This window comes from Phyllostomus hastatus, unplaced genomic scaffold (genome assembly GCF_019186645.2).
Source record: "Phyllostomus hastatus isolate PE091 unplaced genomic scaffold, TTU_PhHast_1.1 phas_contig_133, whole genome shotgun sequence".
Lineage (NCBI taxonomy): Eukaryota > Metazoa > Chordata > Mammalia > Chiroptera > Phyllostomidae > Phyllostomus > Phyllostomus hastatus.
The window spans coordinates 140,756-167,729 of record NW_025333577.1 but is presented as its reverse complement, the minus strand read 5'-3'; the positions used below and the strand labels follow the sequence as shown (position 1 = coordinate 167,729).

General features: G+C 50.0%; 3 protein-coding genes across 5 annotated transcripts; all 3 read right to left on the bottom strand.

Annotated features, from left to right (window-relative positions):
• Positions 1 to 1,328: 1,328 nt before the first annotated feature.
• LOC123825316 (patr class I histocompatibility antigen, A-126 alpha chain-like) lies at positions 1,329 to 4,927 on the bottom strand. 2 transcript variants are annotated; one of them, XM_045848729.1, is made up of 8 exons: positions 4,823 to 4,927; positions 4,291 to 4,620; positions 3,841 to 4,131; positions 3,007 to 3,282; positions 2,806 to 2,910; positions 2,585 to 2,617; positions 2,430 to 2,477; positions 1,329 to 2,270 (listed from the first exon to the last, which is right to left on the bottom strand). In XM_045848729.1, exons 1-8 carry the CDS (start codon positions 4,884 to 4,886, stop codon positions 2,266 to 2,268), a joined length of 1,152 nt encoding a protein of 383 aa, XP_045704685.1. In that variant the 5' UTR covers positions 4,887 to 4,927; the 3' UTR covers positions 1,329 to 2,265. The 2 variants fall into 2 exon arrangements, with proteins under 2 accessions (XP_045704685.1, XP_045704694.1); XM_045848738.1 differs by having other exon boundaries at positions 3,850 to 4,131.
• Positions 4,928 to 6,994: 2,067 nt separating this feature from the next.
• On the bottom strand, positions 6,995 to 10,384 carry LOC123825277 (patr class I histocompatibility antigen, A-126 alpha chain-like). Of its 2 annotated transcripts, none has more exons than XM_045848672.1 (8): positions 10,245 to 10,384; positions 9,709 to 9,990; positions 9,289 to 9,555; positions 8,476 to 8,751; positions 8,266 to 8,379; positions 7,805 to 7,837; positions 7,644 to 7,691; positions 6,995 to 7,419 (listed from the first exon to the last, which is right to left on the bottom strand). In XM_045848672.1, exons 1-8 carry the CDS (start codon positions 10,303 to 10,305, stop codon positions 7,289 to 7,291), a joined length of 1,212 nt encoding a protein of 403 aa, XP_045704628.1. In that variant the 5' UTR covers positions 10,306 to 10,384; the 3' UTR covers positions 6,995 to 7,288. The 2 variants fall into 2 exon arrangements, with proteins under 2 accessions (XP_045704628.1, XP_045704636.1); XM_045848680.1 differs by having other exon boundaries at positions 9,289 to 9,414; positions 10,245 to 10,326.
• Positions 10,385 to 12,619: 2,235 nt separating this feature from the next.
• Positions 12,620 to 16,251, bottom strand: LOC123825325 (patr class I histocompatibility antigen, A-2 alpha chain-like). The gene is made up of 7 exons (XM_045848747.1): positions 16,112 to 16,251; positions 15,575 to 15,862; positions 15,005 to 15,289; positions 14,186 to 14,461; positions 13,992 to 14,096; positions 13,528 to 13,560; positions 12,620 to 13,208 (listed from the first exon to the last, which is right to left on the bottom strand). Exons 1-7 carry the CDS (start codon positions 16,173 to 16,175, stop codon positions 13,174 to 13,176), a joined length of 1,086 nt encoding a protein of 361 aa, XP_045704703.1. The 5' UTR covers positions 16,176 to 16,251; the 3' UTR covers positions 12,620 to 13,173.
• Positions 16,252 to 26,974: the final 10,723 nt, after the last annotated feature.

Genomic DNA, 26,974 nt, shown 5'->3' with positions numbered 1-26,974 from the left:
AGTCGCCTCCTGTACCCACCCTAACCAGAAATTCAACCCTAGCTGGGTAGTGCCCTCAATGGAGATGGAGATGGAACCCGTATTGTTGGGAGCCTACCAACAGCAGACCTTTGACACAGTCGGGTCAGGTGAGATGCATCTGTACATCTATCTCCTCCTGTATGCCTGTTCCTGCTAGCAATAGGTGGTGGGATTTTTGGACACCTGTGTGTTATAACAAAAAGTCTGCACGATGCCTCTGATTCTGCGTGAAATGACTTGCTGACCACAGAATAGGGACCCCTAGCAACCCTAATGTTGCCAGCTTCCCCCACCTGGGAAGTTCAGGACAAAATTAAACTATGGGCAGACCAACTGCCAGAATGCTGGAGGAAGCTGTTGCTAGGAATGTTTCTTAAGGAGTCACCACTCAAAAGCTTAAGATTTATTAGAGCCACTCCCCCTCCCATACCCTGGACAGGAGTGTAAAGAAGCAAGGAGTTCTAGTTGGAAATAATGATCTCAATACATGGAAACGAATACAAAACCTGTCCCCTCAAGATGTATAAAATCAAAAAACTCTGGCAAAAAACCAGTTACCTAACCGATAAATTTAACCTTAATGGATAAATTCATTTCTATATATCTATAAATCACCCTTTGCACCCTTTTAATTTAGACCAGTCCCTAGAATCTTAATAGATACCTAGTTACTAATTAGCACCTGAAAAGTCTGTGCCTGTATAGCTTTGTTGGCTAACTGATTGACCCTCTTGGTCAAAAAAAGCTTTAATATGGTTGATCTGTGGGACTTCCTGTACATTTCCATTTTTTTTTAACATGATTGATCTGTAAAACCTTCGTTTTTAGAAATTATTTCTGTGGTAACTGTTTCTGTTTTAATAACCACACTATGCATTGAATGTTGTATAACCTCCCTTATAAAAATATTGATTTTTTTCGGTCAGTCAGGCCCCAAAAAGCCTGGCTGTCCTCCGGCACCCCACTGGGTGTCTCAATTCACTCGTTTTGCCTTAGCTGTGCATCCTTTGGGGACCCTGAGACCCCGCTGAGGCTGGACCCCGGCACCGTAACCTTTGGTGTGTGGGGCAATGCTCCAACCAAGCCCTGCCCAATCAGGCTGTGTTTGTTTTGAAATTGAAGGTAAGATTTCCCACCAGCAAAAGATTACAACTCACTAAAGGTTCAGATGATAGTAGCATTTTTATTAACAACAAAGTATATTTTAATAAAGGTATGTATATTGCTTTCTAAAAAATTTTATTTTTAGAGAGGGGAAAGGAGGAAGAAAGAGAGGGAAACATCAATGTGTGGTTGCCTTTCACCCTCCCCTCACTGGGGACCTGGTCCACAACCCAGGCAAGTGCCCTGACTGGGAATCGAACCCATGTCCCTCTGGTTCACTAGCCTGCACTCAATCCACTGAGCTACACCAGCCAGGGCTATACATTACTTTTTAGACATAATACCTTTTAACACTTATAGCCTAAAGTTACCGTGAGCTTAACATCATATGCTCAGGGAAACCAAAACGTTTGTGTGACTCACTTTATTGTGATACCTGCTTTACTGTGTCGGTCTATACACTAAACCACATATCTGCAGGTGCATCTGGATTCCAGATGTAAAAGTGGAGCGTCATTTACCCAGGACTCAAAAACCACTGGTGGAGTGACTCCTCATTGCACAGTATCATAGAAATATACAACTGAATCCTATATGATCCCAGTAACCAAAGGCACTGAAATACATTTATTAAAAATAATATACTCCAATAAGTTCAGAAAACAAAAATAGGTACAACATCTACAAAAACAAAGAAACAGCAAATGACCAAAAGATACAGGTTGAGGAAAAGACCCAGGTCTGAGCCCTGGCTGACGGCCCATGAGGCCGTCACTGAGTACAGTCCTGGAGCCATGACAAGGCCTGGGTGACACTGAAGTCCCTGGGAGCCCAGGTCTTAGTGGGACAAGGCTCTCCTGAAGCAGCAAGGACAAAGGAGCAACAAAGATGAGGAAGCAGAAGAAATACCAGGATGGGGATGGGCTCACCCCATCTCTGCTAGGACAAGATAGTCCCCAGGGGAGAGGAGGAAGGTCCTTGTGGGGAGAGTGGCCTGGTGACCAGCTCCTCACATAATGCTGATGAAAATGTAAACACATTCTGATGCTGGTTGCAGAAACAGCAGACAGGGATCCTGAAATTCCCAAGGGGAGGCTGCAACAAGTGTTTAAGCACCAAGTCTTGTAGAAAGCAGCTCTGTCACACTGGAAAGAAAGTTGTTGTGAACAAATTCAGGTCAGTCTCAGAAGTGTCACATTCCCCCACAGCCACCTCATGCTCAGAATGTCCCACTCTGAAAATTCCCAAAACAGATTTGTGCCCCTAGGACCCAATGCCCCCACTTCCTACCCTCAGAGTCTCACCATTATGAGCTGTGAGAGACACATCAGAGCCCTGGGCACTGCTGCTGCCTGGGGAAGACACAACAGCAGAGTTAGGGGTGGGGGAGCCCCTCTTACACTCCAGCCCACACTTTCCCAAGGGTCCCAGATGTCACCTCCCCAACACCTAGACTTACAGGCAGCCTGAATGTAGCTCTTCCTGCCTCTGGCTGTGGGAAGAAAACGTTCTGTGAGAAGTCAGGGGGAAGGCTGGGTCCCGTGACTCAGTGTTAGGAAATAGGCCCCAGATGGACAAGCACCCGTGTGGGGACACGATGCCCATTAAGGAGGCAGAGCACACTTCCACCTGGACTTGACCTCCAGGGGTTCAGGGAACTCAGCCCCACCCCTTGCCCACCTGAGTACTTCCTCCTCCACAGCACAGCTCCAGTGACCACAGCTCCAAGGAGACCCAGGGCAGCAGCGATGCCCACAATGATGATGGTGGTCTGAGAAGGAGGTTCTGCGAGGGAAGGTGAAAGGTCAACCTCAGGCCTGAGTCCTGACCCTGCTCAGGGATGCCCTGAGGAGAGGCTCTGTGCCCACATCCCCTCCTCACCCCATCTCAGGGTCAGGGGCTCGGGCAGCCCCTGGTGCTGCACATGGCATGTGTATCTCTGCTCCTCTCCAGGGGGCACGGCCACAGCTGCCCACTTCTGGAAGGTACCATCCCCTGCAGGCCTGGTCTCCACAAGCTCCATGTCCTGGGTCAGGTCCTCCCCTTCACGCTGCCAGGTCAGGGTGATGTCCGCAGGGTAGAAGCCCAGGGCCCAGCACTTCAGGGTGACCTCGTGGTCAGAGATGGGGTGGTGGGTCAGGTGTGTCTTTGGAGGGTCTGAGGGGAGGGTGAGAAAATTTGGGAACTCTGCATGGTCATGGGACACTCCAGCAGTGCTTGTGTGACCACCCTGAGAGTGGACAGGACAGTGGGGTGGGGGAAGGGAGTGCACCACTCAGACACCAGCCTGGACAAAGGCACAAAGGATAATCTATTTTTTAGAAATTTCCAGAATCAGGGTGAGAACCTAGGGTAGGAGTGTCCAGGTCTCTAAGGGGAGACACACACTCAGGTGGAGGCTGATGACTCAGAAAAGCCAGAGTCAGGCCTCCAGAGAGGGTCTCAGCCTGAGAACCAGGGAGAGTGTCCTGGTGCACCAGGTGCTGCAGGGTGTGAGGGAACTGCTGTGGGGTGTTTCAGGGAGAGGCTGGGTCCCTTATTGTCCTTTAGAGAAAGCTGGGCCGACGGGTGAGGCACAGAATGAGGAAACCTGGGGGACTCTTCCCTCTCCCGAGCAGGAGGTACATTCTGACACTGCCCCATTTCCCTCCTCTCCTTGTAGGAAGCCGCCCCAGCCCACAGATTCCCTCCTCGGGGAGGCCCGGGTGCTAGTACCTGCTCTACCTGCTTGTAGCAGGGTCCTCTTCCTCTTCTCCAGGAACAGGCGGAGCCGGTGCACACACTTGCCCTTCAGGAAGACCCTTGTGACGTCTGCGTCAGGGACCCGCACAACATTGTTCCTGTTGACCCCCGCGGCCGTGGTGGTCCAGGAGCCCAGGTCCTCGTTCAGGGCGACGTTCAGGGCGACGTAGTCGGCGCCGTCGTAGGCGAACAGACTGAACCCGCGGAGGAAGCGCTTGTCCGACCCCACGACGCAGCCGGTCATTTCCTGCCAAGTGTGAGACCCTGACCCCGCCTCGCAGTCAGCCCAGCTCCCCCGAGTTAGCCCCTCCCCGCTCCCACAGGGCTAAGGCCTCCAGGTGAGGCTCCACTGGATAAGCCGCGCGACCCGGCCCGTCTGTGAGGATGGGGCTCGTCCCCGAGCCCTGGGAGCGCGTGCCTCACCGTTGTCGTTCTGGTTGTAGTGGGCGCGCAGCTTGTTCAGGTTCGCTATGCTCCCCTGTTCGTTGTGCTCGATTTCCCGCGTCTGCTCCTTCCAAAACTGTGCGCCCTCCTGCTCCACCCACGACTGCTCCAACCACGGTACCCGCTGCTGCAGCTTATGGTCGTTGTCGTAACTCAGGATCGGCGTATCGTCCACATAGACAACGACGACGACGTACGGGTATTTCTCGCGGCCCGGTTTGTACACGGTGGTGCTTAAATATTTCAGGGTGTGGGAGCCAGGAGTCGGGGAGGACGCGTGTCCTGGGTTCTCGGTGGCGCCTGCAGGGCCTGGGCGCCCGGGGGACAGAAAGGAGGGCCGCGGGTGAGAAGAGGAGACCGGCAAGCAGTAGGCCCGGGGGAAGGCGGGCCGCTCTGCACGTCTGGAGTCCGTGCAGCAGCGCTGGACACTGGTCTTCCTCGGGTCATGCGCCCCTGCGGGCCCCCTCGCTCCTACCCCGCAGAGGCCGTTCCCTCCCGACTCCGCACTCACCCGTCCAGGCCTGGGTCAGGGTCAGGGTCCCCGAGAGCAGCAGGAGGAGGGTTCGGGGCGCCATGGGCCTGAGTGGAGCGTCAGAGAAGTAGTTCCTCTTCCCGCGGCGGGCGCTCTTCTGGGCTGATCTGCAGCTGATTGGTGCTCTTCATACCCGACGCAAGTGACGACGCGTGGAGCGTCACGAGTATCCAGGGCTGGGGACTCAGCTTTGTCTTGACTCCTCCTCCCACACCCAGAACTCTCCGCCCTTCCCTGTAGGAGGGCCACGTGCGCTACCTCTTGGCTGTAAACACGCAGCACAGAGAGTTCAGGGCGCTCGTTTATTTCTGTTCCTCAATCCGTTGAGCGTTTACTGACCTCTCATCACATTCCACACTTGTCCGACAGATGATAGGCTTCTAATAAAGTACTCTTGCTCTCTGCACCTAATAACACTTGAAGTCGGTGTGACCACCTTCACCCTGCAGCTGTTACCCTCTTTACAGCATGGAGACAGTTGTGTTGTGCGGACTGACCACCTGCTGGTTCCTAGGAGTGATGTACAGGAAACTCCTGCTGCTGCTGCTGTAATTTGGTTACAGAGGGATGTTATCTGAAGGTTAAGTGCACAATCTGTCCCTTTGCCACACAGTATGTGCTCTGTAAGGACGGCCATTCTGCCTGTGCTCGGTTCACTGACTCACAGGTATGCAGCAGGCTGCTGCACTTCACAGATCTGCAGTTTAATTTCCATCCTCACCTGAGACTTGTTGTTTTACAGAGGGAGGAAGGCAGAGAGAGAGAGAGAGAGAGAGAGAGAGAGAGAGAAATTGGTTCCCTGAGGTGCCCACCCTGAGCAGAAATTAAACCTGCAGCCAGGTACATGCCCATAACGGAGATAGAACCCGTAAGCTTTTGGTGTGTGCGGTGACACTCCAGCCGAGCACCCTAGTCAGGCTGTGTTTGTTTTATAGCTGAAGGTAAGATTTCCCACTGGCAAAAGATTACAACTAATTAAAGGGTCAGATGATAGCATTTTTATTAATGACAAAGTATTTAATAAAGTCATATACATTATTTTTAGACATAATACGATTGAACACACAATAGAGTACAGTACAGCATAAGCCTAACATTTATATTCACGATGGAACCAGGAAGTTCGTGAGATTCACTTTATTGTGATTGTCCTTTATTGTGATGGTTTAGACCCAGTCTCGAGTATCTCCATGACATGTTGGTATTCCAGGTGTAAAAATGGTGTGTCATCTACCCGGTACTCAAAAACTACTAGTTGAGTGACCCATCCCTGTAGGACAACTCCCTGTTGTAGTGACAGTGTCTTTATGATGTGGCCCCAGCCCCCAGCTGTGCTGGCCACAACACAACACAACCTGCACTCACACTGCCATCGATGCCCCCACATGTCCCTACAGTACTGCCCCCCTAAACCTGCAGGGGCCTCTGTTCTGTGAATCCCCGAGTTTGCACTGGGGCCCCCACTAGATCAAAGGGCTGGGGGAGACGGCAGCCGAGCAGAGTAGAATCGCAGCGGGAACATATCTGAGATGAGACATTACAGGCCCCCTGCTCTCTGCTGATTCCAGAACCCGGTTCCCTGGAGGAGGCTGGGAAAAGGTGGGAGAACAATCACACCCAGGGAGGTAAGAGCAGGATGAGTCTGAAACTTCCACTCTCGACACCACAGATTCCTAAGTGCAGGGGCCACCCTGGTCATGTGGGGACAATGACAGGCAAAATGCCTCCTGTTGCTGTCAGAGGTGGACAGGCAGAGGAGGATAAGATGAGAAGAATTACTCGGCTATAAGACAACAGGGAATACAGGGAATACTATAAGACAACATGGATGGGCCTGGAGAGTATCATGCTTGGTAATCTGGTCAGAAAAAGCTAAGAACCATATGAGTTCACTCACATGTGGGACATAAACCTGAAACTCATGGACACAGACAGCAGTGTGGTGGCTCCCAGAGGGAAGGAGGTTGGGGGAGGAGGGACCTAGTACCTGGTGATGGAAGATGATTTGACTTTGGGTGGTGGGCACCCAGTGTAATATACAGATTCTGTATCATAGAAATGTGTACCTGAAACCTACAGAATCCTCTTAACCATTGTACCCCAATAAATTTAATAAAGACACACACTTAACATTTAATAAAAATACCCCAATAACTTTATTTTTAAAAAGTCTTAAAATGTACAATATCTACAAAAAAAAAAGTACAAGTACTCAAAAGATAGGGGCTGCAGGACAGACCCAGGCCTGAGCCCAGGCTGAAGTGGCCACAGGAAGCCCTCACTGAGCACAGTGCTGGAGCTAGGACAAGGTCTGGGTGACCCTCAAGTCCCTAGGATCCCAGGTCCTGGTGGCACAAGGTTCTCCTGAAGTGGCAAGGACAAAGGACTAACAGAGATGACCCAGACGAGGATGATCCGGATGGGGATGGCCTCACCCCAACTCTGCTAGTACAGTTTGCAGGGGAGAGGACACAGGTCCCTGTAGTGAGGGTAGCCTGGGGACCACCTCCTGACATGATGCGGATAAGAACACTGACACATTTCCACGCTGGTTGCAGAAACAGCACACAGGGATCCTGAAAGTCCCAAGGGGAGGCTGCAATGATTATTTAGTACCAAACCTGGACAAGGCAGCTCTGTCACACTGGGAAAGTTGTCCTGACCAAAGTCAGGTCATCTCAGAAGTGTCACATTGTCCCACAGCCCAACACATGCTCAGAATGTCCCACTCTGAGAATCCCGAAAACACAGCTGTGCCCCTTAGTCCAAATGCCCCCACTTCCTGCCCTCAGGGTCTCACCATCAGGAGCTGTGAGAGACACATCAGAGCCCTGGGCACTGTCACTGTCTGGGGAAGACAAAATAGCAGAGTTATGGGGTTGGGGAGCCCCCCTCACAGACTCCAGCCCACATTCTCCCAAGGGTCCCAGATATCACCTGCCCAACAACACCCAGACTTACAGGCAGCCTGAGCATATATTTCCCTGCTTCTGCCTGTGAGAAGAAAACGTTCTGTGAGAAGTCAGGGGGAAGGCTGGGTCTTGTGACCCTAAAGGAGCCCCACATTTCTGAAGCACCGGGAAGGTTCCAGAACTGTGACTGAACACCCAGGGTAGGATCAGGAAATATGGGGAATGTACATGTGCTAGGACTGGACAAACCGCAAGTCTGGACATCTGTCCTCAGCAGGGACCTTCCCTTCTGACCTGGGACAGCTGGGAATCAGTCCCCATCACTAGAATCATCAGCTGATAAATGTGTCCCTCACTTTCCCACGGGGCCTCACTAAAGAGTCAGTGTTAGGAAATAGGCCCCAGATGGACAAGCATCCGTGTGGGGACACGATGCCCATTAATGAGGCAGAGCACACTTCCACCTGGGCTTGACCCCCAGGGGGACAGGAAACTCCACCCCTTGCCCACCTGAGCTCTTCTTCCTCCACAGCACAGCTCCAGTGACCACAGCTACAAGGAGACCCAGGGCAGCAGCAATGCCCACAAAGATGATGATGATGATGGTGGTCTGAGAAGGAGGTTCTGCGAGAGAAGGTGAAAGGTCAATCTCAGGCCTGAGTCCTGACCCTGCTCAGGGATGCCCTGAGGAGAGGCTCTGTGCCCATGCCCCCTCCTCACCCCATCTCAGAGTCAGGGGCTCAGGCAGCCCCTGGTGCTGCACACGGCATGTGTATCTCTGCTCTTCTCCAGGGGGCACTGCCACAGCCGCCCACTTCTGGAAGGTTCCATCCCCCGCAGGCCTGGTCTCCACAAGCTCCATGTCCTGGGTCAGGTCCTCCCCTTCACGCTGCCAGGTCAGGGTGATGTCCGCAGGGTAGAAGCCCAGGGCCCAGCACCTCAGGGTGACCTCATGGTCAGAGATGGGGTGGCGGGTCATGTGAGTCTTTGGAGGGTCTGAGAGGAGGGTGAGAAAATTCAGAAACTCTGCACGGTCGTGGGACACTCCAGCAGTGCTCACGTGACCACTGTGAGAGTGAACAGGACAGTGGGGTGGGGGAAGGGAGTGCCCCACCCAGACACCAGCCTGGACAGAGGCACAAAGGATAATCTCCTATTTTTTCGAAATTTCCAGAATCAGGGTAAGAACCTAGGGTAGGAGTGTCCAGGTCTCTAAGAGGATACACACACTCAGGTGGAGGCTGAATAACTTAGAAAAGCCAGAGTCAGGCCTGCAGAGACTGTCTCAGCCCAGAACCAGGGAGAGCGTCCTGGTACACGAGGCGCTGCAGTGTGTGAGGGAACCGGAACCGCTGTGGGGTGTTTCAGGGAAAGGCTGTGTCTCTTATTGTCTTTAGAAGAAAGAACTCTGGGGAGCTGTTTCTTCTCCGGAGCAGGAGGGACATTCTGTCACTGCCTCAGTTTCCTCCTCTCCTTGTAGGAAGCCGCCCCAGCCCACAGATCCCCTCCTCGGGGAGGCCAGCGCCCTGGTACCTGCTCTTTGCAGCGTCTCCTTCCCCTTCTCCAGGAGCAGGCTGAGCCGGCGCACGCACGTATCCTCCAGGAAGACTCTCCGGACGTCCGCATTAGGGACCAGCAGAACGTTGCTCCAGATGATCCCTGTGGGAGCGGTCCAGGAGCCCAGGTCCTCGTTCAGGGCGACGTAGTCGGCGCCGTCGTAGGCGAACAGACTGAACCCGCGGAGGAAGCGCTTGTCCGACCCCACGACGCAGCCGGTCACTTCCTGCCAAGTGTGAGACCCTTACCCCACCCCGTAGTCAGCCCCGCCGAGTTAGCCCCTCCCCTCCCCAAGGGGCTAAGGCCTCCGATTTAGGCTCCACCGGATATGCCCAGCGACCCTGGCCTGTCTCTGAGGATGGGTTCGTACCCGAGCCCCGGGCGCGCGTGGCTCACCGTGGCTCTGGTTGTAGTGGGCGTGCAGGTTGTTCAGGTTCGCTCTGCTCCTCTGTTCGTTGTGCTTGATTTCCCTCGTCTGCTCCTCCCAAAATTGGGCACCCTCCTGCTCCACCCACGACTGCTCCATCCATGGCACTCGCGGCTCCAGCTTCGGCCTCGAAGCGTTGCTGTCGAACCGCACGATCTCCGTGTCGTCCACGTAGATGACGCGGATGTACCGGTTCTTCCCGCCACCGTGTTTGTGCACAGCAGCGTGGAGGTACGTCAGGCTGTGGGGGCCTGGGGGCGGGGAGCACGTGTATCCTCAGTTCGTGGTGCGGCCCGTAGGGTCAGGGCGCCCGGGGGACAGAAAGGAAGGCCGCGGTTGAGAAGTGGGCCCGGGAAGTCGTAGGGTTGGTGGAGGGCGGGCCGATGCGCGAGTTTGGAGTCCGTGCTGGGGCGCCGGATACTGGTCTTCCCTGGGTCCTGCGCCCCCAGCAGGACACCCTCGCTCCTGGCCCGCAGAAGCCGTTCCCTCTGGACCCCGCACTCACCTGCCCAGGTCTGGGTCAGGGACAGGGTCCCCGAGAGCAGCAGTAGGGTTCGGGGCCCCATGGGCCCATCAGAGGTGAAGGAGTTCCTGTTTCCGGCTGAGGGCGCTCACCCGGGCCGATCTGCCGCTGATTGGTGCTCTCCACACCCAATGCAAGGGAGGACGGGTGGAGCGTCACGAGTATACAGGGCTGGGGACTTGGGGCTTTGTCTTGACTCCTCCGCCTGCACCCAGAACTCTTCGCCCCTCCCTGTAGGAGGGCCACGTGCGCTACCTCTTGGCTGTAAACACGCAGCATAGAGAGTTGAGGGCGCTCGTTTATTTCTGTTCCTCAATCCGTTGAGCGTTTACTGACCTCTCATCACATTCCACACTTGTCCGACAGATGATAGGCTTCTAATAAAGTACTCTTGGTCTCTGCACCTAATAACTACTTGAACTCGGTGTGACCACCTTCACCCTGCAGCTGTTACCCTCTTTACAGCATGGAGACAGTTGTGTTGTGCTGACTGACCACCTGCTGGTCCCTAGGAGTGATGTACAGGAAACTCCTACTGCTGCTGCTGCTGTAATTTGGTTACAGAGGGATGTTATCTGAAGGTTAAGTGCACAATCTGTCCCTTTGCCACACAGTATGTGCTCTGTAAGGACGGCCATTCAGCCTGTGCTCGGTTCACTGACTCACAGGTATACAGCAGGCTACTGCACTTCACAGATCTGCGTGTTTTAATTTTTATCCTCACCTGAGGATTGTTGTTACAGGTTTTATAGAGAGAGGAAGGCAGAGAGACAGAGAGAGAGAGAGAGAGAGAGAGAGAGAGAGAGAGAGAAACATTGATGTAAGAAGAACATTGATTGGTTCCCTGAGGTGCCCACCCTGATCAGAAATTGAATCTGCAAGCCAGATACATGCCCTTAACAGAGATCGAACCTGTAACCTTTTGGTATGTGGGCCATGCTCCAGCCGAGCCCTGCAGCCAGGCTGTGTTTGTTTTACAGTTGAAGGTAAGACTTCCTACCAGCAAAAAGATTACAGCTCACTAAAGGGTCAGATGAGAGTTAGCATTTTTATTAACAACAAAGTATATTTTAATAAAGTCATATACATTATTTTTAGACATAATACTATTGAACACATAATAGACTACAGTACAACATAAGCCTAACATTTATATTTATGATGGAACCAGGAAGTTTAAAGTGAGACTCACTTTATTGTGATTATACTTTATTGTGATGGTTTGGACCCAGTCTTGAAATATCTCCAGGAATTGTCTGTATTCCAGATGTAAAAATGGTGTGTCATCTACCTAGTACTCAAAAACTACTAGTTGAGTGACTCATCCCTGTAGGACACCTCCCTATTGTAGTGACAGTGTCTTTATTGATGTGGCCCAGTCCCCAACTGTGCTTTGGCAGTCACAGCATAACCTGCACTCACACTGCCATTGATGCCCCACATGTCCCCGCCAGTGCTGCCCCCCTAAACCTGCAGGGGCCTCTGCTCTGTGAATCCCTGAGTTTGCACTGGGGCCCCCACTAGAGTGAAGGGCTGGGTGAGACGGTGGCTGAGCAGAGCAGAATCGCAGCAGGAATGTGTCTGAGATGAGACATTACAGGCCCCCTGCTCTCTGCTGATTCCAGAACCCAGTTCCCTGGAGGAGGCTGGGAAAAGGTGGGAGAACAATCATGCCCAGGGAGGTAAGAGCAGGATGAGTCTGAAACTTCCTCTCTCGACACCATGGATTCCTGAGTACAGGGGCCACCCTGGTCATGTGGGGACAATGACAGGCAAAATGCCTCCTGTTGCTGTCAGAGGGAGACACCCAGAGGAGGATGAGATGAGAAACTCATACACCAAACCTATTCATCCACAGGACAACACAGAATACTACCCTCTCTAACAACATGGATGGGCCTGGAGAATATCACACTTGGTAACCTGGCCAGAAAAAGCTAAGAACCCTATGATTTCACTCACAGGTGGAATATAAACCTGAAACTCATGGACACAGACAGCAGTGTGGTGGTTCCCAGAGGGAAGGGGGTTGGGGGAAGGAGGGGCTTCATACTTGGTGATGGAAGATGGTTTGAGTTTGGGTGGTGGGCACCCAGTGCAATGTACAGATCCTGTATCATGGAAATGTACACCTGAAACCTACACAATCCTGTTAACCAATGCACCCCAATAAATTTAATAAGAGCACAAACCAATAATTTAATAAACACACCCCAATAATTTTATTGTATTTTTAAAAGATTTTATTTATTTATTTTTAGAAAGTGAGGAAGGATTGGTTGGAGAAACAGAGGAAAACATCAATGTGTGGTTGCCTCTAGAGCGCCCTCTACTGGGGACCGGGGCACAGACCCAGGCATGTACCCTAGACTGGGAATCAAACTGGCAACCCTTTGGTTTGCAGCTGGTGCTCAGTCCACTGAGTCACACCACCCAGGGCCAAATAATTCTATTTTCAAAAAGCAACAATAAGTATAACACCTACAAAAAGAAACACAAATGCCCAAAAGGGGCCAATGGGTAGACCAAGCCATGATCTAGGCTGACGTGGCTACAGGAAGCCCTCACCGGCTACAGGAAGCCCTACAGTCCTGGAGCCACGATAAGAGCCATGTGACAATTAAGCCCTTGGGATCCCAGGTCCTGGTGGGACAAGGTTCTCCTGAAGCAGCAAGGACAAAAGAGCAACAAAGATGACTTACTCAAGGAATGACCAGGAAGGGGATGGCCTCACCCCAACTCTGCTAGGACAGGACAGTCCCCAGGGGAGAGGACACAGGCCCCAGGGGAGGGTGGCCTGGTGACCAGCCCCTCACTGACACTGCTAAGAACACAGACATGTTCCGATGCTGGTTGCAGAAAGAGCAGTCAGGGATCCTTAAAGTCCCAAGGGGAGGCTGCAGTGACTATTTCAGCACCAAGTCCCGTAGAAAGCAGCTCTGTTACCTGGGAAAGAAAGTTGTCATGAACAAGTTCAGGTCAGTCTCAGAAGTGTCACATTCTCCCACAGCCCACCACATGCTCAGAATGTCCCATTCTGAGAGTCCCCAAACCCCAGTCATGCCCTTCTGTCCCAAGCCCCCCACTTCCTGCCCACTCGACCTCACAAGTAAAAGCTTTGAGAGTTACCCCAGAGCCCTGGGTGCTGTTGCTGCCTGGGGAAGACCCAACAGCAGAGTAACAGGGTGGGGGAGCCCTCCTCACAGACTCCAGCCCACACTCTCCCAAGGGTCCCAGATGTCACCTCCCCAACACCCAGACTTACAGGCAGCCTGAGTGTAGTTCTCCCTGCCTCTGCCTGTGGGAAGAAAATGTTCTGTGAGAAGTCAGGGGGAAGGCTGGGTCCTGTGACCCTAAAGGAGCCCCATACTCCTGAAGCACAGGGAAGATTCCAGAACTGTGACTGAACACCCAGGGTAGGATCAGGAAACACAGGGTAAGTACATGTGTAGGGAGTGAATCAGCAACCCACCTGGACGTCTGTCATAGCAGAGACCCTACACTCTGACCTGGGACAGCTGGGAACCAGTTCCCATTGCTAGAACCATCAGGTGATAAATGTGTCCCTCACTTTCCCATGGGCCTCACTAAAGAGTCAGTGTTAGGAAATAGGCCCCAGATGGACAAGCACCTGTGTGGGGACACGATGCCCATTAAGGAGGCAGAGCACACTTCCACCTGGGCTTGACCCCCAGGGGGACAGGAAACTCAGCCCCACCCCTTGCCCACCTGAGCACTTCCTCCTCCACAGCACAGCTCCAGTGATCACAGCTCCAAGGAGACCCAGGGCAGCAGCAATGCCCACGATGGTGATGGTGGTCTGAGGAGGGGGGTCTGTGAGGGGAAAGTGAGAGGTCAGCCTCAGGCCTGAGTCCTGACCCTGTTCAGGGACACCCTGAGGAGTGGCTCTGTCCCCTCCTCACCCCATCTCAGGGTCAGGGGCTTGAGTAGCCCCTGGTGCTGCACATGGCACGTGTATCTCTGCTCCTCTCCAGGGGGCACGGCCACAGCTGCCCACTTCTGGAAGGTCCCATCCCCTGCAGGCCTGGTGTCCACCAGCTCCATGTCCTGGGTCAGGTCCTCCCCTTCACGCTGCCAGGTCAGGGTGATGTTCGAAGGGTAGAAGCCCAGGGCCCAGCACCTCAGGGTGACCTCATGGTCAGAGATGGGGTGGTGGGTCAGGTGTGTCTTTGGAGGGTCTGAGGGGAGGGTGAGAAAATTTGGGAACTCTGCATGGTCATGGGACACTCCAGCAGTGCTCATGTGACCACCCTGACAGTGGACAGGACAGCGGGGGTGGGGGAAGGGAGAGCAACACCCAGACACCAGCCTGGACAGAGGCACATGGGATAATCTCCTTTCTTGGAAATTTCCAAAATCAGGGTGAGAACCTAGGGTAGGAGTGTGCAGGTCTCTAAGGGGAGACACAGACTCAGGTGGAGGCTGATGACTCAGCAAAAGCCAGAGTCAGGCCTCCAGAGAGGATCTCAGCCTGAGAACCAGGGACAGCGTCCTGGTGCACCAGGTGAGGGAATGGCTGTGGGGTGTTTCAGGGAGAGGCTGGGTCCCTTATTCCTTTAGAGAGAGGTGGGTCCAAGGGGTGTCAGTGAATGACACTTGGGGGACTCTTCCCTCTCTGGAGCAGGAGAGACATTCTGACACTGCCCCATTTCCCTCCTCTCCTTGCAGGAAGCCGCCCCAGCCCACAGGTCCCCTCCTCGGGGAGGCAGAAGCCCTGGTACCTGCTCGGAGCAGGGTCTCCCTGCCCTTCTTCAGGAACAGGCGGAGCCAGCGCACGCAGGTGAACTCCAGGTAATCCCTCCAGCCATCCACGTCGTGTTCCTCCACCGTGTCGCGCCCGACAGCGACAGTGATCCGGACCTCCGAGTCAGCCTCGGTGGAAGAGCCTCGCTCCACAGCCAGGTCGAAGGTTTTGGTGCGGTCGTAGGCCGACTGAGTGTATCCGTGGAGGAAGCGCCGGTCCGACCCCACGACGCAGCCTGTCATTTCCTGCTGGGTGTGGGGCCCTGACACCGCCCACAGGTTAGGCACAACCACTTAGCCCAGGCCCAAGGCAAGTGTGTCCCAGTCCGGATTAGTTGCCACCCCCTCGGGGATTAATCCTAAACTGAATGAAAATCTAACCAGGGCCAATCCCCGGGGGCTCCTCCCGCCCTGGGGGCTCGGAGCTTCCTGCAGCCTGGGGCGGGGGGGGGGGGGGGGGGGGGATGCTGTGACTCGAAGACTTGGGCGACCCCCGGTGGGTCTGTGCTCGTGGGGGTCGTGGCAGGACCCGGGAGTGCGTGGCTCACCATCCTCGCTGTCGTTGTAGCAGGCGCTCAGGTAGTTCAGGTCCTCTCGGAAGCTCTCTTCGATGTCCTCCAGGACCTGCGTCGTCTGCTCGTCCCACCCATCTGGATCCTCCTGCTCCATGAGCGGCGGCTCCAGCCATGGCACCCGCGGCTCCAGCCTCGGACACGCGGTGTCGCTGTCGAACCGCAAGATCTCCGTGTCGTCCACGTAGCCCAGGGCGATGTACCCGTTCTTCCCTTGGCCCGGTCCAGTCACGAAGGTGTGGAAATATCTGAAGCTGTGGGGTCCTGGGGGCGGGGAGGACCGGCGTCCTGAGTCTTCAGTCGGGTGGGTAGGCGCAGGGCGCAGGGGGTGGGGGGGGGCAGGGAGAAGGAGGCGGTGGTTTCGAGGAGGGGTGAGAGGAGGGGCAGGGGCGGAGCCGATGCGGGAGTCGGGGGTCTGGGGTCTGGGCCTGGGGTGCTGCAGGCTCGCTGTTGCCCTCTGGGTCCCCTCGCTTAGGCCCCTTACAGGTAGTTCCCTCCCGACCCCGCACTCACCAGCCCAGGTCTCTGTCAGGGCCAGGGCCCCCGAGAGCAGCAGGAGCAGGGTTTGGGGTTCCATCACCCGACCCTGAGTGTCGGGGAAGAAGGCATCTGAGTACTAGGTGAGGACTTTATATCAGAAAGCACGGTGACGCTGATTGGCTGATCTAGGATTGGGACACCCAAGGGAGAAGTGCAGTAGCGTTTTGAGTTTCCAAGCAGAAAAGGTCCCGTGAGATGGAGAAGGGAAACCCCAACACTGAGAGTCCCCGCCCCAGACTGACACCCTGGTCTTCTGGCTGACGCTCTGGGAGCCAGGCCTGGGGACCCGGGACTCTGCCCCGAGCCCTCCTCCTGCACGGAGAACTCTGTCCCTCTGTCTCCCTGACTCCCTGCCCACGGGCTGTTTTATTCAGTGACTCTCAAACATTTTGTATTCAGAGCATCTATACAGTCTTATAAAATAGGGACGACCCCCAAAATAATTTTGTTTGTGTGGGTTATAGCTATCAATATTTATCATACAAAAAATAAAACTGAAGAAATTAATTTATTTACAATAATATTATTAACTTTTGATATGTTAACAGAAATTACAGCCTCAGAAATATGTAGGGGGAGCATTTTTAATGACCTTTTCAGGTAAGTGTGGATATTCATCTTGGATCATACACTAAAGCCACACAAGTGGTAGTTCCTGAAAAGCTCTTTGCAAAGTGGAACCTGAAACAAACCCACTGAATATTTCCTATTCTGTTACGTTACTTTAGAGCCTTGTGTACTGATGCAGGATTATTTGAAAGTGATCCATTGTTTCACTAAGTGATAGAGATCTCCCAGTGTTGGTGCATTTAATGACACATCATCAAAAATCACATTTGTTAATGTTACCACAGACCCCACTGGAAATGGTTGTCAGCTCTGGGAAGCTGTCTGGCTGCTGTGAGGAGACACACATTTGCCAGAACCCTGGTTTTCCTTTGAGGACTTCCATTCCATCCAGACAACAAGTGCTGTCAGGTGTCTACTGCCTGTTGACTCTCCTTGAGGGAGAAGATCACGTTCATTTGAGAGAGTGTTCGCCAGTTCACCACACCTCAGTCATCACAGGTTCTGTGTCTCTCATTCTCTTCAGTGAACTTGCTGTTCTGTGAAGAAGAGGCTGACTCAGCCCTCACAGGTCACTTTCCTGGGCTCATAGCACTTGGGAATGAATGTAGCAGAAGTGTGTTTGTGCACTTTCACGGTCATCCTAGGAGGTATTTTACATTTTATTCTCCATTTTCATTAAGGGTAGTGAAGAAATGAATCCATTTATATAATGAATTCAAGATATATTTTAAATATTTTTAATTTTTAAATTAGTTGATGTACAATAATGCATTAGTTTCAGGTGTATGACTCTGTGATTACACATTTATATAAATCATGAACCAATCACTCTGATAAATCCAGTACTCTTCTGACACCATTTGTAGTTATTACAATATTAACGACTCTATTCCCAGTGCTGCACTTTACATCTCCATGACTGTTCTTTAACCACCAATGTGTGCTTCTTAATCCCTTCACCTTTTTTCACCAGGTCCCTGTAACTTCCCTCCCTTCTAAAAACCTTCAGTCTGTTCCCTGTACATATGAGTCTGTTTCTGTTCACCTTGATTCCTTTATTTTTTATTTTATTTTATTTGTTTAGAAATTTTATTTATTTATTTTCAGACAGAGGGGAAGAGAGAGAAACATCAGTGTGTGGTTGCCTCTCCCTTGCCCCCTACTGGGGACCTGGTCCACAACCCAGGCATGTGCCCTGACTGGGAATTGAACTGGTGACCCTTTTGTTTGCAGCTGGTGCTCAACCTACTGGACCACAGCAGTCAGAGCTGATTACTTTATTTTTCAGATTCCACATATAAGTGCAGTCATCTGGCATTTGTCTTTCTCTGTCTGACTTATTTCACTCAGCACCATACCCTCCATCATATTGTTGCCAATGGAGAGATTTCATTCTTTTTGTGTGTGTGGCTGAGTCAGATTTTGCTGTGCATGTGCACCACTTCCTTATCTCTCCATCTGTGGATGGACACTTAGGCTGCTTCCCAATCTGGCTTTTGTAAATAATGCTGCAATGAACATATGGATGTGTATGTGGTTTTGTATTCATGTTTTGAGTTTCTTCAGGTAAATACCCAGAAGTGGAATGGTTGGGTCCTTCTTTCTCTCTTGTCATATAGCCTTTTATTTAAAATCTATTTTCTCCGGTATAAGCATTGATACCACAGCATTTTTTTGTGTTTGTTTGTTTACTGGTTTCCATTTTCATGAAATAGCTTTTTCCATCTGTTTACTCTTAGTCTGTGTTTTTCTTTTGATCTGAATTGAATCTCTTGTAGACATCATATATGAGGGTCTTGTTTTGTTATTCTTTCAGCCACCATATGTCTTTTGATTATAGCAATTGATTTATTTTCACTTAATTTTTAAAAAGATTTTTATTTATTTATTTTTACAGAGGGGAAAGGAGGGAGAAAGAGAGGGAGCGAAATATCAATGTATGCTTATGTCTCGTGCACCCCCTACTGAGGACCTAGCCCACCACCCAGGCATGTGCCTGGATGGGAATGGGACCAGTGACCCTTTGGTTCAAAGGCCCACATTCAATCCACTGAGCTACACCAGCCAAGGTCACTTAAAGTAATTTTTGATAAATATGCATTTATAGCCATTTTATTATTGACATTTTTCGTTTATTTTTCCTCTTCTTGAAGAAGATCATTTAACATTTCTTGTACTTTTGGTTTGGTGATAATAAACTCCTTTAGCTTTTTCTGGACTGGGTGGCTCTTTATCTGTCCTTTGATTAAAAATGATAGATTTGCCAATCTCTTTTGACCTGTCTATTGAGAAATCGGCTGACAGTCTTATGGGAGCTCCCATGTAGGTAACTAACTTCTTTTATCTTGGTGCTTTTAAAATTCTGTGTTTGTCTTTAACCTTTGGCATTTTAATGATGATGTGTCTTGGTGTGGCCTTTTTGGTTCCTCTTGTTTGGGACTCTGCCTTTCTGAACCTATACATCAACTTCCTTCACCAGGTTAGCAAAGCTTTCAATCATTATTTTCAATAGGTTTCAATTCCTTGCTCTCTCTTCTCTTGAAGGCATCAGCCATAATGCAAATGTGGGTATGCTTGAAGTTGTTCCAGAGACTCCTTATACTCTCCTCATTTTTTTTTTCTTTCTTTCTCTTTCCTAGTCTGATTGGGTGTTTTCTGCTTCTTATCTTCTTGAACTCTTATTTCATCCTATGCTTCAACTAGTCCACGGTTGATTTTCTGTAATGTATTCTTCATTTCAGGAATGGAATTTTTCATTTTTAATGTTCCCTGTTTTATTTTTCTGTGTCCTATCTCTTTGTTGAAGTTCACACTAACTTCATGTACTCTTCCCTTAAGTTGTACTCTTCCCTTAAGGATGCATTTGTACAAGCAGCGTTTTGAACTCTGCATCTGGTAGATTGCTTGAGTCCACTCCTTGAGTGTGTTGCTATGCAGGTGGTAGGGTGTACTTTGCTGAGGTCTGAAGCTATCCATCAGGTGTGCTGGCTCGGGGACCTCTTTGGAGGTGCAGGCCATAGTCAGCCATAACCTGTCTCTGCCCTGGGTCACCTGGCATGAGCTACAAAGCAATCTATAGATGGGGGCTACTTGTGCTGCGCTTGGAGGTGCTTGGGAGAGGCCAAGCTGCAAAGGAAGTCTGGCTGCCACAAGTGCTGGTATCAGGAGCCAAGCAACAGCTGACCCTTGACACAGTCTGGTCGGGTGAGACGCATCTGCACAGCAGAGGTGACCGTGGTCGGATTTCCTGTCTATCTCCTCCTGTATGCCTGTTCCTACTAGCAATTGGTGGTGGGATTTTTGGACACCTGTGTGTTATAACAAAAAATCTGCATGATGCCTCTGATTCTGTGTGAAATGACTTGCTGACCACAGAATAGGGACCCCTAGCAACCCTAGTGCTGCCTGCTTCCCCCACCTGGGAAGTTAAGGACAAAATTAAACTATGGACATACCAACTGCCAGAATGCTGGAGGAAGCTGTTGCTAGGAATGTTTCTTAAGGAGTCACCACTCAAAAGCTTAAGATTTATTAGAGCCACTCCCCCTCCCATACCCTGGACAGGAGTGTAAAGAAGCAAGGAGTTCTAGTTGGAAATAATAATCTCAATACATGGAAACAAATACAAAATCTGCCCCCCCAAGATGTATAAATCAAAAAACTTAGGCAAAAAACCAGTTACCTAACCGAGATAAATTTAACCTTAGTGGATAATAGTTGATTTCTATATACCTATAAATCACCGCTTGCATCCTTTTAATTTAGACCAGTCCCTAGAATCTTAATAGATACCTAGTTACTAATTGGCACCTGAAAGTTTGTGCCCGTATAGCTTCATTGGCTATCTGACTAATGCCTCTCTTGGTCAAAATAACCTTTATTTAATATGGTTGATCTATGAGACCTCCTATACTTTTCCATTATTTCTTTGTTTAACATGAGTGATCTGTAAAACCTTCTGTGTTTTTAGAAATTATTTCTGTGGTAACTGTGTCTGTTTTAATAATCACACTATGCATTGAATGTTGAATAACCTCCCCTATAAAAATAAAGATTGATTTTTCTCGGTGAGTCAGTCGGGCCCAAAAAGCCTGACTGTCCTCTAGCACCCCACTGGGTGTATTGTTTCAGTCACTTTGCCTTAGCTGTGCATCCTTCCGGGACCCTGAGACCCCACCGAGGCTGGACCCTGGCATGCTGGGGTGGGAGCCTGATAGCTGGAGATAGAGAGCATGTCTAGGTCAAAAGCTGCTTGCATGAGATGTTTCAGGGAAGTCCTCAGTACAGGCCAAGACAGGCTGTTTGTATGCGAATATCACTAAAAGAATCATGGGGTGCCTGCAAGTTGGTGAGGATGATGTTTCAGGGAATCACGAGGGTGGGAAAAACAGTGAGAGCCAGGTTGTTGGAGGCTCAGGTATGGCGCCCACCTGCCAGCTCTGAGTGGGGGAGGGCTCAAAAGAGGACAATGGCCTCTGCCAGTACTTCTTTCAGGGGGACACCTGCCCCTCAGCTCTCACCCCGATGCCAGACCATTTAGTTGCTCCCCATATGTTCCTGGTGCCTTTTGAGCTGCTGCCCCAGCACTGGAGCTCAGAGCAAGTCCGTGTGTGTGTGTACCTTTTAAGAGGAAGTGCCTGGGATTGCAGAAGCCTCCCTCTCACTCAGCCACAATAACCACTGGCTTTTACAACCAGAAGTTGTGGAGACCTGTCTTCCTGGCACTGAAACCCTGGGCTGAGGAGTGTCATGTGGATCTTGGGCCTTTTGCTCCTGGTGGGGACCTCTGCAGCTGAGATATTCCTTTGATTTTTATCTGCCGCCCATGGGTGTGGCACCAGCCTGTTCTGCATCTCTGCCTCTCCTGCCAGTCTCCATGTGGCTTCTTAATCCTCTAGTTGTGGGACTTGTGTTCACCTAGATCTCAGGTGATTTTGAATGATGGTTGCTTGTAGTGTAGTTATAATTCTGATGTGGTTGTGGGGTGATGAGAATATTGCATTTACCTGCACAGCCATCTTGACCAGAAGCCAAGAGATTTAAAAAATGTCAATTAAGGATGATGGTTTAGTAAAGATAATGATGTTTAATCCTTTGACTGTGTCCTTCTAAAGTGACACTGGTATTGTTTTCTAGTCTGTGAGGGGTGGTGGTGACAAATGCCTGCTAATGCAGTTGGGTGTCCCAGTCTCCATTCTTGCTGAGTTTACCTCAGTGCAAATGTGGGCACAATGAAAAGGCAAAGGATGTCCTTCATCGTATGAAAATAGTTTTGACCCAATAGATTCTGTGAAAGGCTCTTAGAAACTTCAAGGGTTCCACAGCCTACACTTTGAGAATGGTTGTTCTGCATAAACCACTGGCAACATCTTTTGCACCCTCCTCATTTCCTAGAACCCTTTTCCCTGAGGTGGGATCCCTGTCTCCCCACACTCTGCTGAAAGCATTGCCCCTGGGTTTTTTTTTTAGAACAAAGCTCACCCCCTGGAAATGAGGTTTCAGAGAGTGTCCTCAGCCTGGGAAGGCAGGTGGGGGGACAGGTGTTTCCCCTTTAGTACTGTGAACAGTCTGTGTCTGAACGTGCCAGACTTACAGGTAACCTAGTTGTGTTTGTTATATACACGTGGTACATATTCATATCCCAGATAGAAATCTGATGTTCTTGGACAGAGAGATATCTTGGCTCTTTCCTTTTTCCTGGGTCCAGAACTATGACTAGAGGCTCAGACAACACGAATCTCAGTTCTGTGTGATAGAGTGTTCTGGACCAAGGGATTATTTAGTGTCTGTATATCCAACATGACAGCCCTGGCTGCAAGTGGATGTTGAACACTGGAAGTATGACCTGTGTGCAGAACAGTTGAACTTTTCATTTTACTTACTTTTAATTTGAAAACCATGAGTGCCTCGTAGCTGCCATATGAGACAGTGCTTCTCTAGAATGTTTGTTGTTTTCAGCCTCTGCCCGCCCCTCAAAGACACCATGTGACTCAGAGACTGATGTACATTGAAACTGTTGTCACATGGAAGTCACAGGTCTTCATTCATCTGTGAGGGTTTAGATTCATCTTCAAAATACAGCATGTTCAAGGAAGATTACTTAATATGCACTTAACAACTAGAGTGTGCAGACATTAACCAGGATGTGATGGAATGCGTTAGGGTTGTAAATGGTCAAACACGCTCCTCACTGGAGCTGGTCCTGGTGCACATCACTTTGGGACCCTTGGTGTTGTGTTTTCGAACCTGGAGACATCAGCAGGAACATAAGTCTTTAATAACTCAAGAGAAAATACTTATTGGACACAATGTACACCAAATATTTGTGAGCCCCATATATACTTAGAAAAGTTCTAAAGTGGATGATGTAAACTTTGGAGTTCCACCTTAGAATTCCTCATCTGTCTTTCTTCCCCATATAGCCCTCAGAATTCAAATAATTCTGTTTCTCTTCACCCTTGGACTTCTCTCACCTAGATGTAAATTGACCTGAAGTTTTTATAATTGTGGAATGAGAAATTCTCTAAGCAAGACCCAAAGGAAAAAACCTTGAAGGAAAACATAAAACTTTCCTATGTGAACCACACACTCTGTGGTACAAACTGATGCCAGTAATCAAACTCGGAGATGCATAAAAATGTTGACAGAGGAAGGTAGTGTGTGTCAGTGTTTTTCTGTCAAAGACCCAAGGAGGTCCTGGGGGCAGACAATGGGCTGTTTGCATCGCTGCTGCGAGGGAGAGCGCACACTTGGGGACTTGGGTACCTTTGAGGGGTGGGGTGAGACAGGATGCGCCCCAGACGTGGACTCGTGGACTTGTGGACTCGGGATGGTTATCTCGGGAGGATCTGTGGGTGCGGGGCCCCTCTAGATTGGCGTCATCAGGACGTGGGGGCAAGTCTGTGATTGGGCATCTCAGGAAATACCTAGGGATGCAGCAGAAGAAAGCGAGGGTGAGGGCGATAGGAAAGATGCTGCCTTCCCTTCTGTTCACCAGTCCGGGAGCTGCTTGGTGCCCTGTGAGCCACACTGTGTCTTGTTTCTGTCTGTGCTGAGACAACACGTAGTGTGGTCTGGGGATGTCCTTGTCTGATGCTGATGTTCTGTGAGACCGCGTGTGTCCAAGCAGAGAATAATCCGGCCTACTGGTGAGCACCAGACTGGCTCCCGGCAACACAGGGCCTCGCTGTAATGTCAGACAAATTCTGATGTTGGGGCTGGTTTTCCTTCCTTTTTAAATTCGATATTTAAAAGTATTTACAACTCAGTCAAAACATAAAGAACATTAAGAAGCAATTTGCAAAAGAAGACATGCAGGTGTTAATTATATTTGTAACAAATACTTGTAAACAAAAATGAGAATATGGATAAGAAAAATAGGAATAAAAAATAAAATTTATCCGTTCGGCAAAGATGAATGAAAGTGAAGAGCCCATCATCAGAGGGTGGGGAACACATTCTGTTGTGAAGGATGAAGGGATCGAAAACCAGGACAAAACTCCTGAAGGATGCTTTTGTAAAAGCTCTCACGAATTGAAATGTGCTTCCATTTTGACACAGAAATTTCTCTTTGAGGAATTCATCCTAAGTAGATAATCATATATGTATGTCTGCTTGTGTGTGTGTTTTGTGTATTGTGGTTTTATAAAAGGATGCAATATATCTAAATGCTTCAATCAAAAAATGATGGTAACTATGCACAGAGGAAAGCTTCATGTGTGTCAGGCAGTGACACTGTGGGATCTACGTAGAGGGTCAAGTGTAATCTTCAGAGCTAACCCATTGGGCACTCGATATGGGATCCCTGTAGGGAACAGGAGAAAGGAGACTCAGAGAGTTTCGGTGTGGGGGAGCTGCAGTGGGAGCCTTGATGACTCACTTGCACTGGGTCCTTGGCAACCTGTTGTCCTGAGAAGGACCCAGGCCTGAGGGGTTCTGCCTCAGGACAGCCTGTGGTGTGTGGTGTGTGGTGTGTTGGTGCTTGACTTCCTCTGGATAAGATTCCACAGCTCGAGTCCAGGGGATTTTGAAAGTATGTTTATTAAAGCTGGGGACAATGACACTAAGGAAGGACTTAGGGTAGAAGTCACTGGAGAGAGCCTAGGTGGGGCTCTCTGGTTCCTGAAAATACAGGAAACTAGTGAGTCAAGGCTGGGTTTCAGTCAGCTCACTGGGAAGTAAAACTGACAGAGACAGAAGTGAGCCAAGGTGGGGGCTGCTGTCAGGCCCCAGGGAAGCAAAGGTCACAATGACTAGGAGTGAGCCAAGGCAGGAGGGCTGTCAGCTCACTGGGGAGTCAGAGATAAAGGGGGCGCTGGGGACAGGATGCGGGATCAGCCTGAGACCAGCTGCTGTTGTTCCCCTGGATGAAAATCTCAAGGGCACCTTAGAGCTCAGAAGGAGAGAAAGAAGTTCATGTCTGAAAGCAGGCCGTGGGTGTGCTCTAGAGGGAGCTGCCCCAGGTCTCTGTCTGGAAGGTTTTCGTCTCTCTTCTCTGTGTGAGAATCTTAGGGGAGGATTTCAGCAGAATATTCATCAGCTTTCCAGGCATGTTTTTAATACGCTGATGCATCAAAATGAGTACTAAGTGGGGTTTGGATTATTCTTTGTTCAGCTTCACTCTTTTACTTTGATCTTAGGTTTGTCTGGCTCCAATGGTTTTTCTTTTCTTCTATTTGTCCTGTTGACTTCATCTGTCCTTGGCTTCATCTGGTGAAAATGACATTAATTGGGTCTCTGTTGTTTATTTCCCCTAACCAGGGAGGTTTAAGCTATGTGTTCTCTGGTTTGGAAGGAGAGGTACAAACCATTTGTTTTGGAGTGTCCTTGGTTAGGGGAGGTAAAGTCCTGTGCTTCACCAGCTGGTTGTAAGTTCTTCAGCCTCTTTGGCCTTGCCTAAGTTTCTTGCCTCAGTTTCCCCATTCTGCTTCCCCAGGAGTTTTCCTAGTTTCTTCCTATCCTTCCTCACTATGACTCTGCACTGCATGCAAGTGAACTATTGCAATGTTCCAGAATGTTCTGTGATAGGAGGCTGCTCAGCTCATCTCAGGAGGACATCAAGGGGCTGTGTACGTTAGCTATTGAGACCATAGTCAAGTCCATCACCCAGCATTGATTTTAAGGCCTCCACTGTGTCAGGGTTAGTTAGAGTCTGGAGACAGAATGCACACCCAGAGTAGGACCCTGGCTCTGTGACTCTGGCATGGTCGTGGGGGAGATGGACCACTAGTAGAAATGACAAAGGTGAACATAATCATGACCCAGTGCTGTGAGGGAAAGTTCCTGATGTCACAGAAGTGGATAACCAGGAGACCTATGGGTCCCCTCCACTGGTCTCCATCTTATTTGAAAGATGTAAAAGACAATGCCATCTGAAACAGAACAATTATGCACAATCATAGAACAGGAAAGGTCTGTTGAGAATAAAATACCATCATAGAAACAAATAATTGAGTAGGTGAACTGGAAGATTCAAGGAGTTCTCTTACTGAGTCGTACAAATGGAAAAGTGTGGGCAAGCTGGGGAAAAGCCCATTAGTCTTTCATTCAAGAGATTCCAACAAGTTAATAATGACAGTTTAAAAGTAGTATGGAAAAATCAAAATAAAACTTATGAGTAGTAGGAAATGATTTACAAAATTTCCAGGAATATTTCTTGAAGTTTAGAGATGAAAATTTACTTTTTGAATGGTCTGATCAAAGTCTTACTGCAGCAGGTAAAAACAGACCCACACCTGAACATATCGTGATGGAATTTCAGAAAGAGGGTAGGAGAGACCTTGAAAACTTCAAGAGGCAGCAAACATGGGCCTGGAGACTAGAAGAGGTTGTAGCAATGTTTTCCTATTTCTGGAGAAAAAAAAATTTCCAAAACACAGTTCTATTATAAGTCAAGATGTGAATAAGGGCTAAGAAAGCCTAAAGTTTCTTCATGTGTTTAGAGTTTTCATAGTAAGTTTGCACGTTCTCTTTTGGAAAATACAACCAGGAAAAGTGGGCAAAATCAGGAAGTAAACCAAACAAGGGGAACATGTGGGATCCAGGTGACAGGGGAGCCAGAACAAGAGAGGCTAGGGCTGCCTGAGACGAGGTGAAGGACATCCAGGGTGTCTGCCCAGTTCCAGGTCTGCAGGAACCCTGTCCACCTGCGGCAGGACTGAGGGCTGTGGACAGGTGTCTGCAGAGAGGAAAGTGGTTGGAGATCTGATGTGTTCAAATACGTTCTCATGAAGATGTAGACTCTGGGGAGAGCAATGGCATGAACTT

Bases quoted from the DNA above. Each gene is read 5' to 3' on its own strand.
- LOC123825316 (XM_045848729.1), bottom strand. From the start codon at position 4,886: ATGGCGCCCCGAACCCTCCTCCTGCTGCTCTCGGGGACCCTGACCCTG. The intron at 4,132-4,290 runs GTGAGGCACGCG...AGGCGGGGTCAG, and splicing joins CTACAACCAGAACGACAACG to GGTCTCACACTTGGCAGGAA. The intron at 2,911-3,006 runs GTGAGGAGGGGA...CTTCCCTCGCAG, and splicing joins GCCCCTGACCCTGAGATGGG to AACCTCCTTCTCAGACCACC.
- LOC123825277 (XM_045848672.1), bottom strand. From the start codon at position 10,305: ATGGGGCCCCGAACCCTACTGCTGCTCTCGGGGACCCTGTCCCTGACC. The intron at 8,752-9,288 runs GTACCAGGGCGC...CCCTCCTCTCAG, and splicing joins GGAGACGCTGCAAAGAGCAG to ACCCTCCAAAGACTCACATG. The intron at 7,420-7,643 runs GTGAGACCCTGA...TGGGACTTTCAG, and splicing joins GTCTCTCACAGCTCCTGATG to GATCCCTGTGTGCTGTTTCT.
- LOC123825325 (XM_045848747.1), bottom strand. From the start codon at position 16,175: ATGGAACCCCAAACCCTGCTCCTGCTGCTCTCGGGGGCCCTGGCCCTG. The intron at 15,290-15,574 runs GTGAGCCACGCA...GGGCGGTGTCAG, and splicing joins CTACAACGACAGCGAGGATG to GGCCCCACACCCAGCAGGAA. The intron at 13,561-13,991 runs GTGGGCAAGGGG...TTCTTCCCACAG, and splicing joins GTGGAGGAGGAAGTGCTCAG to GCAGAGGCAGGGAGAACTAC.